General features: G+C 37.5%; 1 protein-coding gene across 2 annotated transcripts in view; it reads left to right on the top strand.

Annotated features, from left to right (window-relative positions):
* The window catches only part of LOC116251225 (serine/threonine-protein kinase TOR), a 55,910-nt gene that overhangs the window by 10,483 nt on the left and 25,576 nt on the right, over nt 1-19,851 (top strand). For both annotated transcript variants that reach the window (XM_031625369.2, XM_031625370.2), the window contains exons 11-23: nt 6,531-6,683; nt 7,823-7,944; nt 8,037-8,136; nt 8,217-8,312; nt 9,013-9,143; nt 16,186-16,288; nt 16,359-16,541; nt 16,619-16,711; nt 16,831-16,866; nt 18,959-19,057; nt 19,163-19,261; nt 19,387-19,549; nt 19,650-19,774. In XM_031625369.2, the coding sequence (XP_031481229.1) occupies nt 6,531-6,683; nt 7,823-7,944; nt 8,037-8,136; nt 8,217-8,312; nt 9,013-9,143; nt 16,186-16,288; nt 16,359-16,541; nt 16,619-16,711; nt 16,831-16,866; nt 18,959-19,057; nt 19,163-19,261; nt 19,387-19,549; nt 19,650-19,774 (1,503 nt within the window). The remainder of the gene's footprint in view (nt 1-6,530; nt 6,684-7,822; nt 7,945-8,036; nt 8,137-8,216; nt 8,313-9,012; nt 9,144-16,185; nt 16,289-16,358; nt 16,542-16,618; nt 16,712-16,830; nt 16,867-18,958; nt 19,058-19,162; nt 19,262-19,386; nt 19,550-19,649; nt 19,775-19,851) is intronic.

Raw genomic sequence — 19,851 nt, 5'->3', positions numbered from 1 at the left:
CATGTAATCCCCAATAAAACATCTCCAAATCATCTCCAAATCAAGAAAATCCGACGGTTTTACCATTCAATCTTCAAACAAAATATAATAATATAATATTGAAACCCTAAGTTGTAATATCGAAAAGAAAAAAAAAAAACACCTGGCTGTCGCCGGACAACATTGGACTTCGTCGTGGGTCGTCGGATCTCATTGTTGCCGCCAGTCATGGTTGCACATAGGAGTAGCGGCAAAAAGCACAGGTTAGTCGAGCTCTGCTGCAGAGCTCGACGCTGGATTATTGTATAAAATCTAAGATAAATTTGGGTTCGGATCGGGTCTAACCCAGACCAAATCCAACCCGTACCTGAACCTTCCGCCGTACCCGCTTACGTGTACCCGATTGCCGGAGCGGGTACGTGAGGCAAACTCACATACCCGTGTCACATTGGGCTCAACATTGTGGAACTAGAATCTTATTGCTAAATGCTGAATTGGAATAGCTCAATTACAGTAAATGTGGGATTTACGTACCAAATACCAATGTTATCTGTACCGTATAGGTTTAGAAAACCTATACGATACGCTTACGATACATGATACACTCGTGTATCGTAAGCGTATCGCCCGTATTGTACGATACAAGCACCGTGTCATACGATACAGGCGATACACCCCCGTATCGTACAATACGGGGAAAAACACAAAAAAGGGGTCCGATGGCGCTTTTTTTGTTACGTTTTAAAGTTTAAACGCTCCTCCCTCTCTCTCTTCTTGTGTCTATAGAGACTCCAAGAGACACGGGAGGGAGAGATTTTGCCCATTTTCATAAAGAATCACTGATGATTCATCGATTTTGAGAGATATTATCATTGAATCATGAAAGATGATAACTATATGTTTTGAACTAATGAAATTGTGATGTAATCTAAGTCTAAGTCCTAAGACTCCAAGTCCTAATACTCTAAGTCCTAAGATTTTGTAAATTTTCAAGTTTAAAATTGTGATGGATGCTTATTATGTTATTAGAATCTCTTATTTCTTATTTTTGAATGTGTTGTTGATACACATAAATGTTCCTTATGTATGATGATCTTTTTTATATTGAATACATTTTTCTTGATTTCTGATTTTTTGTTTATTTTTGTGGATTTTTATGATTTTTTTTGTTTTTTTAATATTTTTTAAATTTAAAAATTAATTTTACGATACGCTACACTACGTTACGATTGCGATACGTTACGATACGGTGTATAGGTCAGCCCGAAGTGTTACGCTATACCTTTTACAACATTGCCAAATACAAAAAATACTAGAACGACTCAGCATTGTGAGTATGGTTGCATATAAATGTAAAAGAGAAAGGGCATGCAATATGATTTTTGAAGAAGAAAAAGAAGATTAAAAATGATAGACTTGTAGAAGAACAAAATGAAAATACTACCATGGACCAATGTTGTAAAACGCGTATCGTAAGCCGTATCGGTCGGGCTTTAAAATACGCCGTACCGTAAAATATCGTAACGTATCGTAATTTTTTTTAAAAAAATTATTAATAAATCAGAAAAAATTAAAAAAATCGGAAAATTCATAAAAAAATCAGAAAAAATTAAAATAATAAATTCTTCATAGAAAACATGTTTGAGATAATGATAGAGTTATTATTGCTATAAACTTACGCGTTCATCATTCATAGACATCAAAATTCATAACAATATCATTCAACAAAGCATAGGCCATAAAGTGATAAAACATTCAAGTGTTCAACAGCCATAGATTCATAACTCTTAAGTCGTTCGATACAGATAAAATGAAAGCACTCTTGACTTGACTCTCATTCATGATTCATGATTCATAATCTTCATCGTCAAGAATTGGAAGATCCTCGCCAACATATTCAACACCAGCAGTAGCAGACTCTCCTTCATCAACAAAGCCTTTTGTTGCTTCAGCTTCAAGGTTGAAGCATTCAAGATCTTCATCATCAAATATTGTAGCTGGTTCTTCCTCAATCCATGACTCTAGATCGTCAAAATTTTCCAAGCTGATAGGATCGAACTGAGATGTGTGCTTCCTTGCTAATTGTTTTTCTAATTCTCTACGTTAAATAAGGGAAAACTTGTTAATATATAATTTCATATAAATATATTGTACAAAAAATGTAAACATTAAGCTATATGCCTATATTACCTTTGTTTCAACCTCATATTATATCGAACAAAGACAAGGTCATTCAACCTTTTAGTTCGAGCCTATTCCTTTTTTTGCTATGGATATGTTGGAACACACTCCAGTTCCTTTCGTATCCACTAGCACTGCATGTCTGGTTGAGGACTTTGATTGCAAAACGTGCTAGGTTTGGACAATCAAGCCCATACCTATTCCACCACAAATCTAAACAAAAATATAACAAATCAATGTGAAAGTTTTAAAAGAATCAAATGTAACAAATGCAAAGTAAATTAAAAATTTCTATGTATTTACCTGGACTCATGGTTGTCCTGGCTCGAACGGCGGCAAGTTGTCCCATGTTTCGAAAACAACTATCATATAGATCCAACTTATTGTGCACAACATCTTGTTCTCTAGAATCTGCCACTAACACGTTAATACAATCTAACAAAACCATGCATGACTTCTCTGTCCTTCTTAAATGTAGGAGAAAATCTAATTGCAGAATTTAGATAGTAAGCTGCTGCATGAAGAGGTTGATGAAGCTGTCCAGTCCACCTTTTATCTATAATCTTCCATATGGGCATATATAACTTTTTCTTTCCTTTCAAGTTGTCTCGAATTGCCTCTTTTGCTTTATCCATAGCCTCATATAAGTACCCTATGGAAGGTCTATCCTCGCTGTCAGCTAACCTGAGAACTTTAACTAATGGAACACAACCTTCAATAGCTTCACATATGATTCACAAAATTCGTTATTGAATACAATATCCACAACTAAAGAAACATTTCTTTTATGAGCATGTGGATATGCAGCCCATTCTTCACTAGCGAACATCTGTCTCAAAGGAGTTATTTGTTTCACCACACTCTGCACAGTCAATACATTTGTGACAAATCTAGTTTGTGTAGGTCGTATTAATTCAACTCCTTTTGTAAACTTTTTCATCAAACTTAATACATATGCATGATTATAGATAAATTTTGTTACCTCATGACATTGGTCAATGACTGATTTCATATCATGCATCTCATTAAGATCTTGAAGCATTAAATTAACACAATGAGTGACACATAGACTCCAATAAAATGTTCTATACTTTTGAAATAACAAATCTCCTGCAGCTCTATAATTTGCAGCATTATCTAGTAATAAACTGTACAATGTTTGCAGGTCCAACATCTTGTACGACATTATCAAAAACATTGAACAAAATCTCAGCAGTCTTAAGAACATCAAACAAGTCAAGAGATTTCAAGAACATTGTACCTTTAGGGCAATAAACAAGAAAATTTACAAGTGTTCTTGACCTTGTATCAGTCCATCCATCTGAGATAATGGAGCAACCTGTTTCCTTCCAACATAATTTCAACTCATCGCAATGTTTAGACATTTCTTTGACCGTATCCTGAAGAATTTTGCCCCTCAACTGATGATATGATGACATTTTGAATCCGGGGCCTATAGAAGCAATTGCATCTGCCATGACTTGGAATTGAAAATAATTAGCTGCATTAAATGAAATACATGCATCATAAAACCGTTTCCCTACCATCTTTTGTGCATGATATAGCATATCTTTAGATGTCATAGCAGCACGAATCTGCGGCTGACCACCTGGCCTAGTATATGTAGGGAAAAAACTCTTAATAGAACCAACACTAGACCTACCAGTAGGAACTCTACCACTAGGTGGTCGCATACCACGCTTGCCCCTAATATTTGCTGTGCCTCTTCTCTTCCTTCATGTTATGCCAGATCGACCTCCTTCATACATGATCCCTTTTCCTCTACGATCTCTACCTCTTGAGGTCTCCAAATCTGTTCTTAGACTGCTATCATCTTCATCATCACATTCATAAGCTTCTTCCTCTTCTACTTCATCTTCCAAAGGCTCATTATAGCTTACATCTGCCTCTTCAATTTCTTTTTGTATCCTCTTTTGACGTAAAGCATGAAGCATATCTAAACATTGTTGACGCACAAATGGAGACGAAGGTTTGTTTGGTCCTCCAACACAAGGAGACGCATCTTTGGAGGTCCCTGCCAAATGGTGTTTCATTTTACTAATCCCTCTTGAAAATGTATTCCCACAAAAGCTACATTTGAGTTTCAAGCGGTTATTCTCCTTCACTTTTTCGCACCATTGCCATGTAGGATCCATATCTTAAAAAAAAAAAACGAAATCCTATGGTAAACTTAATGAAGAACATTCAAAATCTTTCAATCTATGATTGTACGGTAAAAAATTATGAATATATGGTAAAAACATGAGATCTCATACCTTACGAAGAAGAAATGAAGAAAACCCCTTTCCTCCCAACGAAAATTAACCACCCACGCACAAATCGACCCTTTAATCTTCGATGTCACTGTGAAAATCAACTTTTTGATGGTGAAAATGGACGATCGCCTTCCTTGACGGCAGTATCCGTGCGTGAGAAATGAAGAACGAAGGGTATTTTTCAAAAAGAAGTCGAATAAGTAGGTCTCAGGCGGGTTTCTGCGAAATCAGCCCATATCGTACGATACGGGGTGTATCGCCCCTTATCGTACGATATGGGCCCTGTATCGCACGATACGTGCGATATAGGAATGATACACCCTCTATTTACGATACGGGGGATGTATTGTACCGTATTTTCAAAACGGTACGGTATGTATCGTACGATACGGGCTCGTATCGTACGATACGTACAACATTGCCATCGACAACACTAAAAAGAAAAGATAGCTGACGTAGGAAGGTTGCCGGAGGTCACCAGAAGAAATATTGCCCAGATCAGCCAAAGTTTGCGCAAATGGGAGGTCGCTAGAGTTCTTCCTTAGCAAACAACAGAGAAGTAGAACTAACAGAGCCCTCGACTCTGTTGAGAGTCGTGGGCTCTGTGTTTTCGAAAGGAAATACGAAAACCCAAAAACCCTAAATTTTGGATGAAAATGGACTCAATCAATGTTGATTGAGTCCATTTTTGGATGAACACGAACCCGTGTACGTTGACCATACCCTGCATGTGCTGACCTGTACCCTTATCCATACCCGTGTCGGTGTTGCACCCGAATGGTATGGGTACTCCAAAATTGACGTATCTGTGTTACATAGCAATATACATATAACAACATAATCAACATACCAATTGGCACTATTACAGTAGAATTGACATGCAATACATAATGCATGAAAAGACATAATCAATATAAATAAAATACATAACAATGTATACTCAATGGACAATACAATATATAAAGAAATAACTCTTTAACAGTTTTCAAAATATCAAGAAATAAATCTTTAACAGTTTTCAAAATTCGAGTTCATAACCAATTAAGAAACTTGAATTGAAAGGGAAGAAGACTTTTCACTTTCCCATGGACTAGGCATGCTGGCGCATATCCCATCGCCTAAGTGGTGGACTTAGGCGATGGGTGTGAACTCACGCTTAGTCCACGCCTACATGTCGCTTAGGCTTCACCTTGACAACATAGTTTGGTAGAAGAAAATAAGAAGAAAAAGCTTATAAACAGGTTGCTAACGTGGAAAAAGTTTAAGCATGAAGTTGTCCAGGCGTACAAAGGTGATAGCTTAGTCGTTGAATCGCTGATCACCTAGGCCATTTCTGCCTAGGCGATGATGATCATCAGCAGCCTAGGCATGCCTGTAACAACATAGGATAGGTGAAATATTTACTCCTGATTGTGATATAGTGGTATTACTGTATCCAAGGCTCCAAACCTACCAAGTACCATTGTTATAGTTTCGTTTCTATTATAACATTCACCTTCATGAACAAAAGGTTTCTGAAATACTATTTCATGATGATTGTCATCAAAATTTATAAGTTTTTTTTTTAATTTTTTTTAATAAAAAAATTGTGCAAGGTCTCCTTGTTGCTTGAAGATTGCAGTCTGCCCCACCCCTTGGTACTGTATCGTGGCTGACAGGCTGCTGTATGTAATTGGTCTAAGTTCAATCTACCAGTCAAAGACACAACAGCTATTGTCTTTTCTGATATGTTCAATGGGCTGTCATCTAAATCCGTGGGCTTCCATAATTTGTATAATTTGTCTTTACTCGTCCAAACACATCACTTAGTTTAGGCATTCTTTATTCGTGTTATTGCCATTGATTGTACTATATTTGCCATAAAACATGTGTAATCCTTCCTTGTAACTTGTAAGTTGAAGCTGCTCTTGGCCTCCTATCTTATGCTTCAGGCACACAGTTCTTTGGAGATTACATGGCTTTTTGCTGTACCAATTCCAAATTGACAATCAGTTCCTTGCTCGGTTACTCAGTGTTTTCTGTTTATTTATGTGATGTTTTTTCTGCTGTGAAATAGACACTGGAAGAGAACCTGACCGGTTTCTTTTGCTGCAGATAGTAGACAAACTTCTGATTGCTGCAGTAGCAGATACTGATGTCGTTGTTCGGCAGTCTGTTTTCACTTCATTGAAAGAGAATGGAATTACTGATGATTATTTAGCACAAGCTGACTGCTTAAGTGCAATTTCTGTTGCATTGAATGATGAGGTTAGAGTCTCTGGCTGCAGCATTTATTCTAGTAGGTTAGAGTAGCACGACATTGTTTTTTCTTTACTTGACAGTTTAGATGTGAAAGCCATAAGAAGGGCATGGTCAGAGTCACTTTTAGATGGTTTAAAACTTTAAATACTGCTGTATTGAATTGATGTTTGCAACTATCAGTTCCAGGCCTTGAAAATAATACTTGGGCTAGTATCCTTGTTCTATTATGTAGTTCATGTATTTGAGTTGCTGCTTTTCTAAAAGCTAAATGAAATACTATTATCCACTAATGTAACTGGTGGTGTACAGCTATATTCAGTCCTACAAGGGATGTCTTTGCATTTCATCCTTGTAGTCCAGAATTAACTTTGTTGCTTCATCGAATTAACTTTGTTCCTTTTTTGCACCTTATGTTGTGTAAATGGAACTTGTTGAATTGGTGCGTGCCAATTGAGTTGAGTCAAGATGGATGTGGTGGCTCGATCAAGCGCATGGCTTCAATTAGTTTCGTTCCAATCAATGAAAAAAAGTACCAAGTTCTCCATGAAAGTTAATGTCATGCTTTTATAAGGAAAAGATGGTGTATAATTGCCTTGTTGGAGAAGGAACCTTCACATTAGCAAGCTTATCATTATCATGTTGATGAACAACTGCACAATGAAGCACGCTCGTAACAAAGGGAAAGGGATGGTGCATCAGTGCCTTGTTGGAGGAGAACCTTTACATAGCAAGCCTATTATTGTCATTGTGATGAAAATCTGCACAATGTAGCATTATTTTCAAGAATCTGAGAAAGTAAACTAAGTCAAAGAATTTGAGAAAAAAGGCTGAGCAAGCACTTGTACTTTGAATGCAACCAAGTGATGTTTTAAGGACATAAGTTTATTCTTCATATAGAATCCATGTAGCTTATTTTTTTTATCCATTTCATGCCCAACTAGTAGGAGTTTAAAGTTCTCTATTGTCATCTAATTTTAATATATTGATTAAAATGGTCATCACACACGTCTTGTTTTCTTTCTTTCTCAAAACATACATCTATTGGGGCCATGCTTCTTCTGTTGATTGGTGTTTGTATTGCACCTTATTTTTCTTGTCAATAGGTTATTTATTTTTTCAGGTTTATGGTCTTTTTCCCTTTTCAGGATTTTAAAGTTCGGGATTTGGCCATAGCAATTGCTGGGAGGTTATCTGAGAAAAATCCAGCTTATGTTTTGCCTGCTCTTCGTCGATATCTTATACAGCTTTTGACATATCTAGAGCAAAGGTGGGCTAGTTTATTAATTTTCTTCTTTAGGTTAAACCGTTAAAGTAAAATTGTATAACAATTTTCTAATCTGAACATTATGGTGCAATCAGTGCTGACAGCAAGTGCAGAGAAGAGAGTGCCATACTCTTGGGACATTTGATTCATTCATGTGAGCGGCTGATACATCCATATATCGATCCAATACATAAGGTTTATTCATCTTCTTTTTTCTTCTATATATATTGCCCGCGGCTTTTAAAGTGCATTGAGTTGATTATGTTGAGTTCCAGGCACTTGTGGCAAAGCTTCGTGATGGCACTGGACTTAATGCTAACAATGGGGTTGTCACAGGTGTTCTTGCTACAGTTGGAGAACTTTCTAGAGTGGTAGGTTTCACATAACTTGCTTAATGTATCTATTAGTTGCTGTTTTCATGGTCATGCAACTAAGTTCACGTGCTTGATTGCTCACCATGGGTATGCAAACCTGTAAAAATTGATTTCATGCTAACTTTCCTTCTTTGGGGTGATGGTGGTTGTTCTTGTAACCTTTACGTGTTTCATGTATTCACATGTGTACCTGTGTGCTTTGTAATGGATTTATTTGGGGCTTGCTTACACAATGGAATGACTTCTCTTTTGTTGCTGTTCTCTCTCTTTCTGAATTAACTGCATTCAGCTGCCTGAATGCTGTTATTGTCATCAGTCAGTTATTTATGTACATTGATGTAAATGGAAATGCAGTGCTTATGAGAGTTTGTGTGTGATGAGAAATGAATCTCTGTCTAGCGGTTCATGAGTTCTTGGTTGCAAGTAACAACTGATTCTTGGTTCAGATTGATAAGGGATAAAGCAGCATGGCTTTCTAATTCGAACTTTTCTGCAAATTCTGAAAAGATTAGACTAGAACCGTCACGGGCACAACACAAGCAGTTCAACCTAGTCAAAAGTCTCATTTGGAAAATAAAATATGTATCTCATGCAATTCTGTGACATTTATGTTCAAGGATCAGAATCTGACCTGGGTAATGACACTAGCTGGTGTTTAACTGACCTGTGCACTTCAATGCTCTCTGTTGCTGTATAGGGTGGTTTTGCAATGAGGCGTTACCTTGGTGAACTGATGCAATTAATTGTTGATGCTCTTCTGGATGGAGCTGCTGTAGTTAAACGGCGAGTTGCTGTTGCCACCCTTGGTCAAGTTGTCCAAAGTACAGGGTGAGCTGCTAACGATTATGTTATTAAGTTTGTTATTGCTTTCCATGGTACACCAATCTTGGTTTTGTGTTTTATTCTAATGCAATATTATTGCAACCTAATTCTATAAGCTTTGGCTGTCATAAGGCTTGTTCAATTGTAATACATCTGAGGTCTCTTCCTTTGTGGTTTCCAGTCTATAATTGTCTTGGATGTATGTAATAAATATGGATGCAGATCAGCCAGGCCAATCTCAAAGCTTGTCTGTTCAACCTGGTGTTATGTAGCTAGGCTTGAGCTCACCTGGAGCTTGAGGCAAACTGTAACCATATTCTTCAAGCACAGGCATGTGAATCAGACTATTCTTAACTCGAGACAAGTTCCAAATTCATCCAAAAATTCTATAAATATTTAATTGGGAGTAAAAGTGAAAACTATATATTAACATGAATGCAAGAACAAGGGTTCCATACCCTTAATTAAATTGATGCTTTGGGTTAAAGTTGGTGACTATCTCTTGATCACACACATGTCTTTAACAGCCTCTAATTCTCTGGAATTTGTTTATCTACCTGTGTTATGAGCACTGCTAAGTCTTGAGTGCTACTAAGCTATGTCACATGGGCGCGGGTACGGACCATTTTCAAAAAACTTGTGTGTGGGGGTACGGCCGTACACACACACACACACACACACACATATATATATATAAATTTCAAACAGAATAACACAATGTTGTAAAAAGCATATCGTAAGCCGTATCGGTCTGGCTTTAAGATACGTCGTATCGTAAAATATCGTAATGTATCATAACCGTATCGTATTTTTTTAAATTAAACAAAAAAAATAGAAAAAAAATTCAAAAAAAAATTAATAAAAATCAAGAATAATATGTTCTTCATAAAAAACATGTTTTACAGACTGATAGACTTATTATTGCTATAAAGTTTCATGATTTGATTCTCATATAAAATTTCTAGTTACCCATATGCTTTATATTTCTAAATAATATATCTTTGACGTTATTAGCTTGTAAAAAATGAGTAGTATTTTAAAAAAGAAAAAAATCTTTTACCGCGATATTAGCATGTGTCTCATTGCCAGTCTATTCATTTGGCACTACGTGCCTACAATATCGTGGACAGAGGACTCGAGGCGGTCGGAACGGATGAAGGCCTCAGTGAAGGGGAAGTACGAGTCCCACGGGCGGCCGGCATCCGCCACGCTCGCCGTCACGGACGCCACATTAATCAGCAGTCTCAGCTTCAATGACTTCTCTCTCTCCGTTGAGAAGCCCAACGTCTTCATTATCGACTACGATATCTCCAGGAAGGTTAACCCGTTCCCTCCGATCTCTTGCCTCTACTGTTTCCTCCTCCGTCCCTTGTTATTTTGATTGTTGAATCGAGTTTTCTCCTAATTTCGGGGGGTTCCTTTCGTCTTTCTTGTTTCCGGCGATTGAGGGGAGTCAAACGCAGTGGAAGGCAGAGTCGAATGCAGCGGAAGGGGGCTTTTTAAGCGTTAAAAACTTAAAACATCTCGTATCGTACGATACGGTACTTGTATTGCACGATACGTGCGATACAGGCACGATACACCCCCTTTTTACGATACAGGAGGTGTATCGTATGGTATTTTACAAACGATACGATACGTATCGTACGCAACACTGGAATAACATATTCTCACACACACACACACACACACACACACACACACACACACACACACACACATATATATATATATATATATATATAAATTACAAACAGAATAACATATTCATAAATCATGATCCAAAATTTTTAGATATTATCATACTACTAAACAAAGTATGGAAGTAATTAACATACAAACTTTATCAGCTTTCTTGATTCTCCTTAGTCGCATCATGAAGATTAGAAGGAACAACAGGTTCTGTAAGGTCCATATTAAGAGCATGCAAATCATGATCTCCTTCAAGTTCCACGTCAATGTCTTTTGGATTAACATCTCAATACTTGGATGATCCTGAACTGCAAGTTGCAACAAAATCAAAATATGATTTAAGTTAATATGAACTTTAAACAACCAACATAATATACATATGTATACATATCAAAGATAAAAAAAGAAAGAAATACCTGTAATCATCTGAAGTACGTGAAAGTAAGCGTAGGTTGGAGTGGGCATAAACTAAATCTTCTGCTTGCTTACTAGTTAGCTTATTTCTCTTGATGTTGTGAATTTGAGAATAAGTGCTCCAATTTCTTTCACAACATGAAGAGGTTGCAGGTTGAGATAAGATAATAACTTCAATGCAAGTTGTTGGAATTTTGGTGTCGATGCTCCAAAACATTACCATCAATTAACAGGATGTTCTTCATCTCTTGCCATTGCAGCTTCTATTGAATCACTTCTTCCACCAGAGAAGCTCGCAAACTCATTATTTATTATCTTCAATTGATGAGAATCAGAAAATAGTCTTCCCAAACATATCTCCCTATTGTTTGATATTTTTGGTTATCGATTAGGAGGAACACAACCAATACCTCCTGCCAACCATGTTTGTTCATAATATTTGGGATTTAAGGACTGTTCTATCCAATGCAAAAGGTTATTGCTTGTATTCCATCTTCTTACTAAAATTTTATGCACATGATCGAAAAACTCAAAATCATCAAGTGCAACATTCTTCATCTTGTCTCATCTTCATCTTGTTCTTTTTTGAATACCTTCATGGATTCTTTGCTAACTTTTTCACATGATCTAATTCCATTGCCTTTGATATGCAATAAATGTGCCTTGCAACGTGTATAAGAGTCAGTGAACGTATTATGACAGAAATTGCGAGAAAAAACTATATTCCCACTGCCACCTGGTGCTTTTCCTAGTTTTTTCACATAGCGCCAAAGAGGCTGAGATGGATTATCCATTTCTAGTGCAGCGGTATTAACACTAATACTTCTGCTTGCCATATTTCCATTTCCACTTGTAGGCATCATTTATTGTCCTTTATCAACCATTACAACTTATATCTGAAAGGCAAAAACTATAACCGATAAGGCGATAACTGAAAAGCCTGACAGTTAAAGATACAAATGAATCCAAAACATCATAAGAACCACAAAAACAAGAATACAAAAGAACATCATAGTAGAAGAAAAGTATAGAGATGCAGACAAAATTGTAGGGTGACAATTGCATATCATAAGAATCACAAATTTATTAAAAATAAAATCATTGGGGCGATTTGGACTGAACAAAACAACCAAAATCACTCTTTTCTCTAGCTTATTTTGTTCCAACTTATTCAGAACAAATAACAATTAGAACACCGAACTCGAAAAAGAAAATAAAATGAGGAAAGGAAAAGGAAAAGGAAAAGATAAAACTGAAAACCAGCTGGATCAAAACACTAAAAGGAATCCAAGGTATCGTCTGAACCACAAATTAAACCCAAAATATATCCTAAAAGGGAACAACGAGAGAGAGAGAGAGAGTAGTTACTTGCAGACTCATCAATATCAAAGAAAACCCAAAGACAAAAAATGAAGAATCAAGGAGAAAAACCATAAGGGTAACAAAGACAGATTACCAACGCATGCAACAATATCTCATGAGAAAGCCAGGATGAGGAAAGAAAGGACAGTGGCATGCAAAAAAAGCTAATACTCCGTTTCTAGTTTTTCATGTCACCAAAATGAGAAAACGAGAACAAAATGAAGCTCCACATCACTCATCAATCGAAAAAGCGACAATAACAAGAACGCCAGCAGAGAAATGCCTCCGATCGACCCCACAAAATCCAAAACTCAGTACAACCCAAAACTTCTTACCCAAAACTTCTTCTTCTTCCTTCTCTAACACTCTACAAGAACGGAGCTCGATCAAAAATGAAGAAAACAACATTCGCTGCTTGTCGTCTCCACCTGTCGTCGCAGCTTGCCGTCGCCGCCGTTTGCCGCCTGCCGTCGTCTCGTTGCTCGCCGTTCGCTTGTTTTAGTGAGTGTCTGTCGGTGAAGGGTGAAGACGAAGAACCATCGTCATTTAAGGTTTCGATAATTTTAATGTGAAAATTGTTAAAGAAAACGTTAAAATTCAAAACCGGACAATTTTGGACTCGGTCAAAGTTGACCGAGTATGAAAATGGTCAAAAATGACCCTGGGTACGTTGACCGTATCCGATGCGGCCAACGCCGCACCCGCACCGATACCGGTGTCGTACCGGTACCGTGCAGGTACTCCTCCTTAAGTGGAGTACCCGTGTTGCATAGCTATTCAGCAATTTTTTATGAATAATAAGAAAAGAAAACATCATAATTTTGGATTCATTAGAACTCAAACTCTCAAAGTTTCAGATAAATTGGCGGCGTTAACCAGCACATTAGAAAATCCTTTCTCCTAAAAGGTTCAAATGCGGACATATAACAAAGTGTGTCAATCGGTCGACCATCAAACTGCAAAGGATAAGGTATGTATATTAATTTAAGATGGATTAAGATAATTAGTCTTAACCCATCCACACTCACAACTAAGCTAAAACTAACTAAAACTCAAGCAAATGACTAAATGAACAAGAAGAACAAAAGAAAGCTAACAAAACTTGAATTTCATTTCCTTTCAACTTTCAACTGTTTTACCAAATGCATCCACGTCCCTTTGTATTAGGGATGGATTACAGATCTGGATCCAATTACACAAATATGTATCTATCAGGACTAAGGTCCAAATAAAACTAAATAACCAAACAAAATCCAAAACATGACTTAGAATTTTAAACGAAGTATTAAACCTCATTATAATCCAAAATAAGTTGGATTTGGATCTATCTACTTTTGGCTCTACAGCAGTCTCCTTGGGTTGGAGAAGAGTCGTCCTCGATGAATTTTAAATCCTTCATATTACCAAAATAATTCTCCATCTCAAAAGATTTAGATCTGTTGAAGAAAAGGGGCCCACCATGCTTTCATTGCATACGCTAGGATGGTGGACTGCCTTCCATCTTCCTGCTGGCGGTCAAGGTGGCGGCTTCGAAGGAGGTTTTGGATGAGGAATGTGCGCTTAGATCAGGTCTAGGGGATCCCCAAACGATGTCCAACCTTAATGAAGGGAAAAATCTGGTTTGGACCTGGATTCAAATTCTTAAACCTAAAAATCAGGCTGTACGGGCCCCAATCGGGTCCAAAACCCTACCTGGTTTGAGCCAATCCTGTAAGGGACTGTCTCGATCCGTCGGGCCTGACAAAAACCGGTAGGAGAGGAGGGGGCACCCACGGTCGCTACCCACGATTTCGGTGGAGGAGTCGTCCCTCTCCCGGTGCTCGCCAGTGGGCAATAAACCCACAAGCGGGAGCTGGTCGAGCGGTGAAACCCGCAGCCTGAGTTTTCTTCCCATGGGTGGAACACCGATTGATTTGTTTTTGTAGGTGGCGTTTCCAACTCTTTCTTCGGGCGGTGACAGGGCTTTTGTCGTCTGCGGTATCTCTAGTTGCTACACACAGCAACGGGAAAGCCCAATGCCGACGATGCCTCCCATCGCTGTCAACCCCCAATGGGCGCAACACAGAGCGAGGGGCAGGCTCCACTGGTTCCAGTTGCTAGTCTGGCTCCTCCTTCGGTCGGAGACGGGGTTGGCAATGTCCCCTATTCCTCCCAGCGACTACCTACAGCGACGACGGGTCTCAGTGCAGGCGACACATGGGATGAAGACAACAACAAGATGGCATGTCTCTATTCAGCGGCTTCCCTGGTTCCATCTTCCCCAACGGTGGTCGGCCTCCATTGATCCTCCGATCGAACACCTTTGACACCACTCCCTTGCTATTCACGGGCAGAAGCAACGGTCTATTCATGTTCCCATCCAGACGACAACAAAAGAACTCCGACAACAATTTCTTTCGACGCGACATCAACTTCACGGCTCCACGATCCCCCAGCCATCTGTGCTTCTCGCGAGGGAACTCGATTGATGCTCGCCCCTCCAACTTCAGTGTTTGATGCGCCGATGGTTGGATGACCACAGGCCACAACAACAAGCGCCCAAAAAATCTGAGCATTCTACAGAATTGAGCAGATGAAGTCATCCATCCTCTATGCGATAGAAGTTTCTATTTCATTCAACCTTTTTGCTGTAGTAGCAAATCCTTGTGTGATATGAGATAAATCAGATTCATGTCTTGCTAAGGTCTGCAAGGTTTGCTGCACTTGGTTTTTGATTAATGGTGGAACTTCGATGTCCGAAAACCCCGCTCTTTGCCAATTAATGCAAGAGAGATTAAGATTAACGAGTCTTATCCTGTCCGCACTTACAACTAAGCTAGAACTAAGCTTAAAACTAACTAAAACTCAAGCAACTGACTAAACGAACAAGAAGAACAAAATAAAACTAACAAAGCTTGAATTTCGTTTCAACTTTCAACTGTTTTACATAATGAACCAACGTCCCTTTATATAGAGTATGTGATGGATTATGGATCTGGATCCAATTACACAGATAGGGATCTACCAAGATTAAGGTCCAAATAAAATGAAATAACCATACAAATCCGAAACATAACTTAGAATTCTAAATGAACTATTAAATCTCATTATAATCCAAAATAAGTTGGATTTGGATCTATCTGCTTCTGGCTCTACATCATATATATCATGACAAGAATCACTAAGATGTGATACTAAATTGATAAAGGAATCTATATTCAGAGAAAAATAACATATAGTGGAGTACAAGAGAATAAGCTATCAAGTGCATCTATTTAGTTTCAGAATTTTTTATTTAATAATTAGATAATGTTATGACACACCCTTGGGATGATGTCATCAAGAGTTCTTGATACTTTAGTAAAGATAGTCATATTTCTCTTTGTTGCTTGCACAAAATAAATCCATTTGATTACCTTCTGGGGTTTATCCTTGTATCTTCTTGTTAGGTGAGAGGCACTTGGTCAATTTTACTTATGACTTTTTTATGATGGACTTTCTATTTCCCATTTTTTTTATGTTTGAAATCATTTTGGACCAAATCTATTTCAACTTTCAATTGTTTGTTGGGAACTAATGTTCTATACAATTGTGCCCATAGGTGTGTCATCACTCCATATAATGAATACCCTCTACTATTAGGGTTGCTTTTGAAGCTGTTAAATGGTGAGTTGGATTGGCCAACTAGAAAAGAAGTGTTGAAGGTGTGTATGCTTTATACATGTGAAGGTATTGCACTTGCATGGATAGATAACTGTTGTTTGCATATGCTAGGTATTGGGTATTATGGGTGCATTGGATCCTCATGCACATAAGCGCAATCAACTGTCACTGCCTGGGTCACATGGAGAAGTTACACACACATCTATTGATAGTGGTCAACACATGCAATCTATGGAGAACCTGCCCATGGATCTGTGGCCATCATTTGCTACTTCTGAGGATTATTACTCAACGGTATAATTGGAAAATCTTCTTTGTATTAGCTTCTTTTCTGGGACTCATGAAAAGAGTTGTGAACTCGTACTGGACAGGTTGCTATTGTTTCCCTGATGAAGATACTTCGAGATCCTTCACTGTCAAGTTATCACCAGAAGGTGGTGGGCTCTCTTATGTTCATATTTAAGGTACCATTCTTATAGTGTGATCATCCAGTTTTGCAAGTTGAGTTTTTCTCTATCAATTTTTTTTTATCACTTATCTTGCCCCTTGTTGCTTTTTTTTTTTTTTTTTTTCATCTTGATAGTCAATGGGACTTGGATGTGTTCCATACTTACCTAAGGTATGTAATTTGTTCCTCGTCTCTCCCCTTCCTCTCCTTTTTTTCTCTTTAATTCGCTGCAGATTCAAAAGGGATGGATTTCAAAATGAGCTATTGTTTTTTCATTTCTCTTTACGCAGATTGTTTCCTTTGTATCCATGACCTGTTTTCTAGATTTATATAGATCATAATCCTGGATAGTCATATAATTCTTGTATGTTTTCTTTAAACTCGGTGATTTACTTCCTAGTTTAACAAAGAGATATTCCGCAGCTCACTTTGGATAGGCACATGTCCCTTAAGGGTCATGACAATTCTGCCGCGTGCTCGTAAGTCATTTATTCACTTGTGTGTTACACTTGAAGGGCATGATGTCATGAAATAACACTTAAAGGCAACATTAGACATCAGTGCATCTATGAAGTTTATGAAAATAAGTTCTAATATGACTTTAATAGTTTTAAGATTTCAATTGACAGGTCCATGTGGAAAATATGCAAATTTTAATTACATTGTAGTATTATTTCATGCATGTTTATATGCACATTAGTGAGTACAACAAGATTTCAATAGAATTTTTATATAAAGATCTCTCACATGCATATCAAATTTACAAATATTTAATTACGAAACTGGTTGATCCTGATTGGTCAACTTGAAAGTCAGGCCTTGTCTTCTAAATAGGCAAAATGATAGAATTGCACTTGGAAATCTAATATATTATAGTGGCTGTGACAACATTCTGTTGGTGTTTGCTTGTTCTTTCCTTGTGATAAACAATAAAAATATACACCATTTCATAACGTTTATTTGTTGCTGGGCTCTTTTCTTTGGGAGGGAGATTAAGGGAGGGGATGTTAGATAATTCAAGTATCATGTTGCTAGAGTAATTGAAAGTACAAACTGTAAGTTGTTGGTGTTGTTAAAATGAATTATCATTTGCCATATTAGTGCATCCTTCAAGGGCAGGGAAATTGTAATTTTGTAGCTATCTGCATTCAACAACCACTTGGTCAGTCAGTATAGTTGGTTTAAGTTGGTAGACTTGAAGCATGATTCAATAATAGATAAACACCTTTGGTACAAAGATGGATAATTTGCATATAGGACCACAATCAACAATTTCCTTTCGCATTTCCATGTGTTTCTGAACAATTATGTTATCTTTTCTCTTTGTAATTCATATCTTTTATGTTTCACCTGGTCAATGCATCCATAAGCAATGGGTGAGCTTTTCTTACTTTCTTTCTATGTTTCTCGTCAATTGCTTCCTTGGTACGGTGCTATTAGAGCTCTTGGTTTCACTTGTATCTCAACTTCTGTAGCCATATTGATATCTTCCTTGTTTCATTGTCATCAACGACAACTAGAATGAATGTCCTAGATCTGGCATGTAATTTCAATGGACATGATAGATCTACAGGTTCATTACCATGTTTTCCTTATAAACACAGTGCTTGAGTACATACTAGAATGATAATGTGTTCTACATACTTTGCTTGGCTGTTTGTGAACATAATTTTAGAAATTTTTCTCTTTCTTGAGATCCTCTATAAACACCTGAAAATTTTTCTTTTTCTTGTTTTTGCTGCATACGGAAGAGTAAAAATGTGTGGGGAGTAAATTAGTATCTCTCTGACATCCAATTTATATTTTGTTTGTATCCTTGAAACTTGAAAGTGATGACTTGTGTGACAAGCATACATCACTATTCTGAAAAGAGGCTTGTCTACCTCACTTGCGTGACAAAAGTTTTTGATTGTTAAAGTTATCATCTATTTACTATACAATTCAGGTTGATCTCAAAGTGGCTGAAGATCAACTCTATGTTATCCTATATTAGTCTCAATTTATGGAAAGCACCATTGTAAGATAAGAAGGAAAACCACCTATTCAATTTCTGCATAAAAATGTCTATTCAGTTCACATGAACCACTTTTGTCCACTTATCAGTTTTTTGCTGATGAGAAATATCATGTTCTTTCATCATAAATATCTTGGTTTTGTTTGTTGGATTGAAGTCATGAAGTATGTTCAACATATCTTTTAATTCCTGACTTTTTGCTTTTGTCTTTCTCTTTGACCATATTATTGGGCTTCTAATGTTGTGCAGGTATTACCTGAACTTTTTAACACAGTCCGTAATTGTGAAGATGGGCTTAAAGAGTACATTACATGGAAGCTTGGAACTTTGGTGTCCATTGTTCGACAGGTGAGAGCTGCACCTGTTTTTCTTTCCTGGACTTAGTTTTCTGTACTCTCAGCTGTTAATTAAGAATTTAAGATATTAATGATTTTATTACTTGTTTTTTTGCAGCACATCCGTAAATATTTACCTAGGTTGCTTGTACTTATTTCTGAATTATGGTCTTCTTTCACATTGCCGGCCACTAACCGTCCTGTGCATGGCTCTGCTGTAAGGCCTCTATTTTCATCCATTGTGCTTCTGTTTTTTTTGTTATTTCAATTTAATATTTTTTTTGCCTCTTTATTTCTCCTCTATGCTTCCTGACTGGATGCTGCACAATGTTATTTGGCCAGATACTACATTTGGTAGAGCAGCTTTGCCTTGCCCTGAATGATGAGTTTAGAACTTATCTGCCTGATATTCTTCCTTCTTGTATTCAAGTACTTGGTGATGCTGAACGGTGCAATGATTTCAGTTATGTTCCTAACATTCTTCATACATTGGAAGTTTTTGGAGGTTGGTACTGCCTTATGTATTTTTGGATATATATTTCAAATTTATTGTTTCTTTCCATGCCATCCTTCTCCATGCTGCTTCTCAAAGGTGTGTTTTTTAGGAACTTTGGATGGGCACATGCACCTCCTTCTTCCTGCTATTCTTCGGCTTCTCAAAGTTGATGCTTCAGTTGAAATTAGGCGTGCTGCCATTAAGACAATAACTAAGCTTATCCCTTGTGTTCAGGTGAGTACTACGGTGATTGTCTGACCTGGCATCCCTGTTTTTGTGCATAATGTCTCTAGTCATTGTCTGACCTGGTG

Source organism: Nymphaea colorata, chromosome 3, assembly GCF_008831285.2.
Source record: "Nymphaea colorata isolate Beijing-Zhang1983 chromosome 3, ASM883128v2, whole genome shotgun sequence".
Classification (NCBI taxonomy): Eukaryota; Viridiplantae; Streptophyta; class Magnoliopsida; order Nymphaeales; family Nymphaeaceae; genus Nymphaea; species Nymphaea colorata.
Note: the sequence above shows the minus strand (reverse complement) of the source record. Positions and strands in the feature narration are given on the sequence as shown.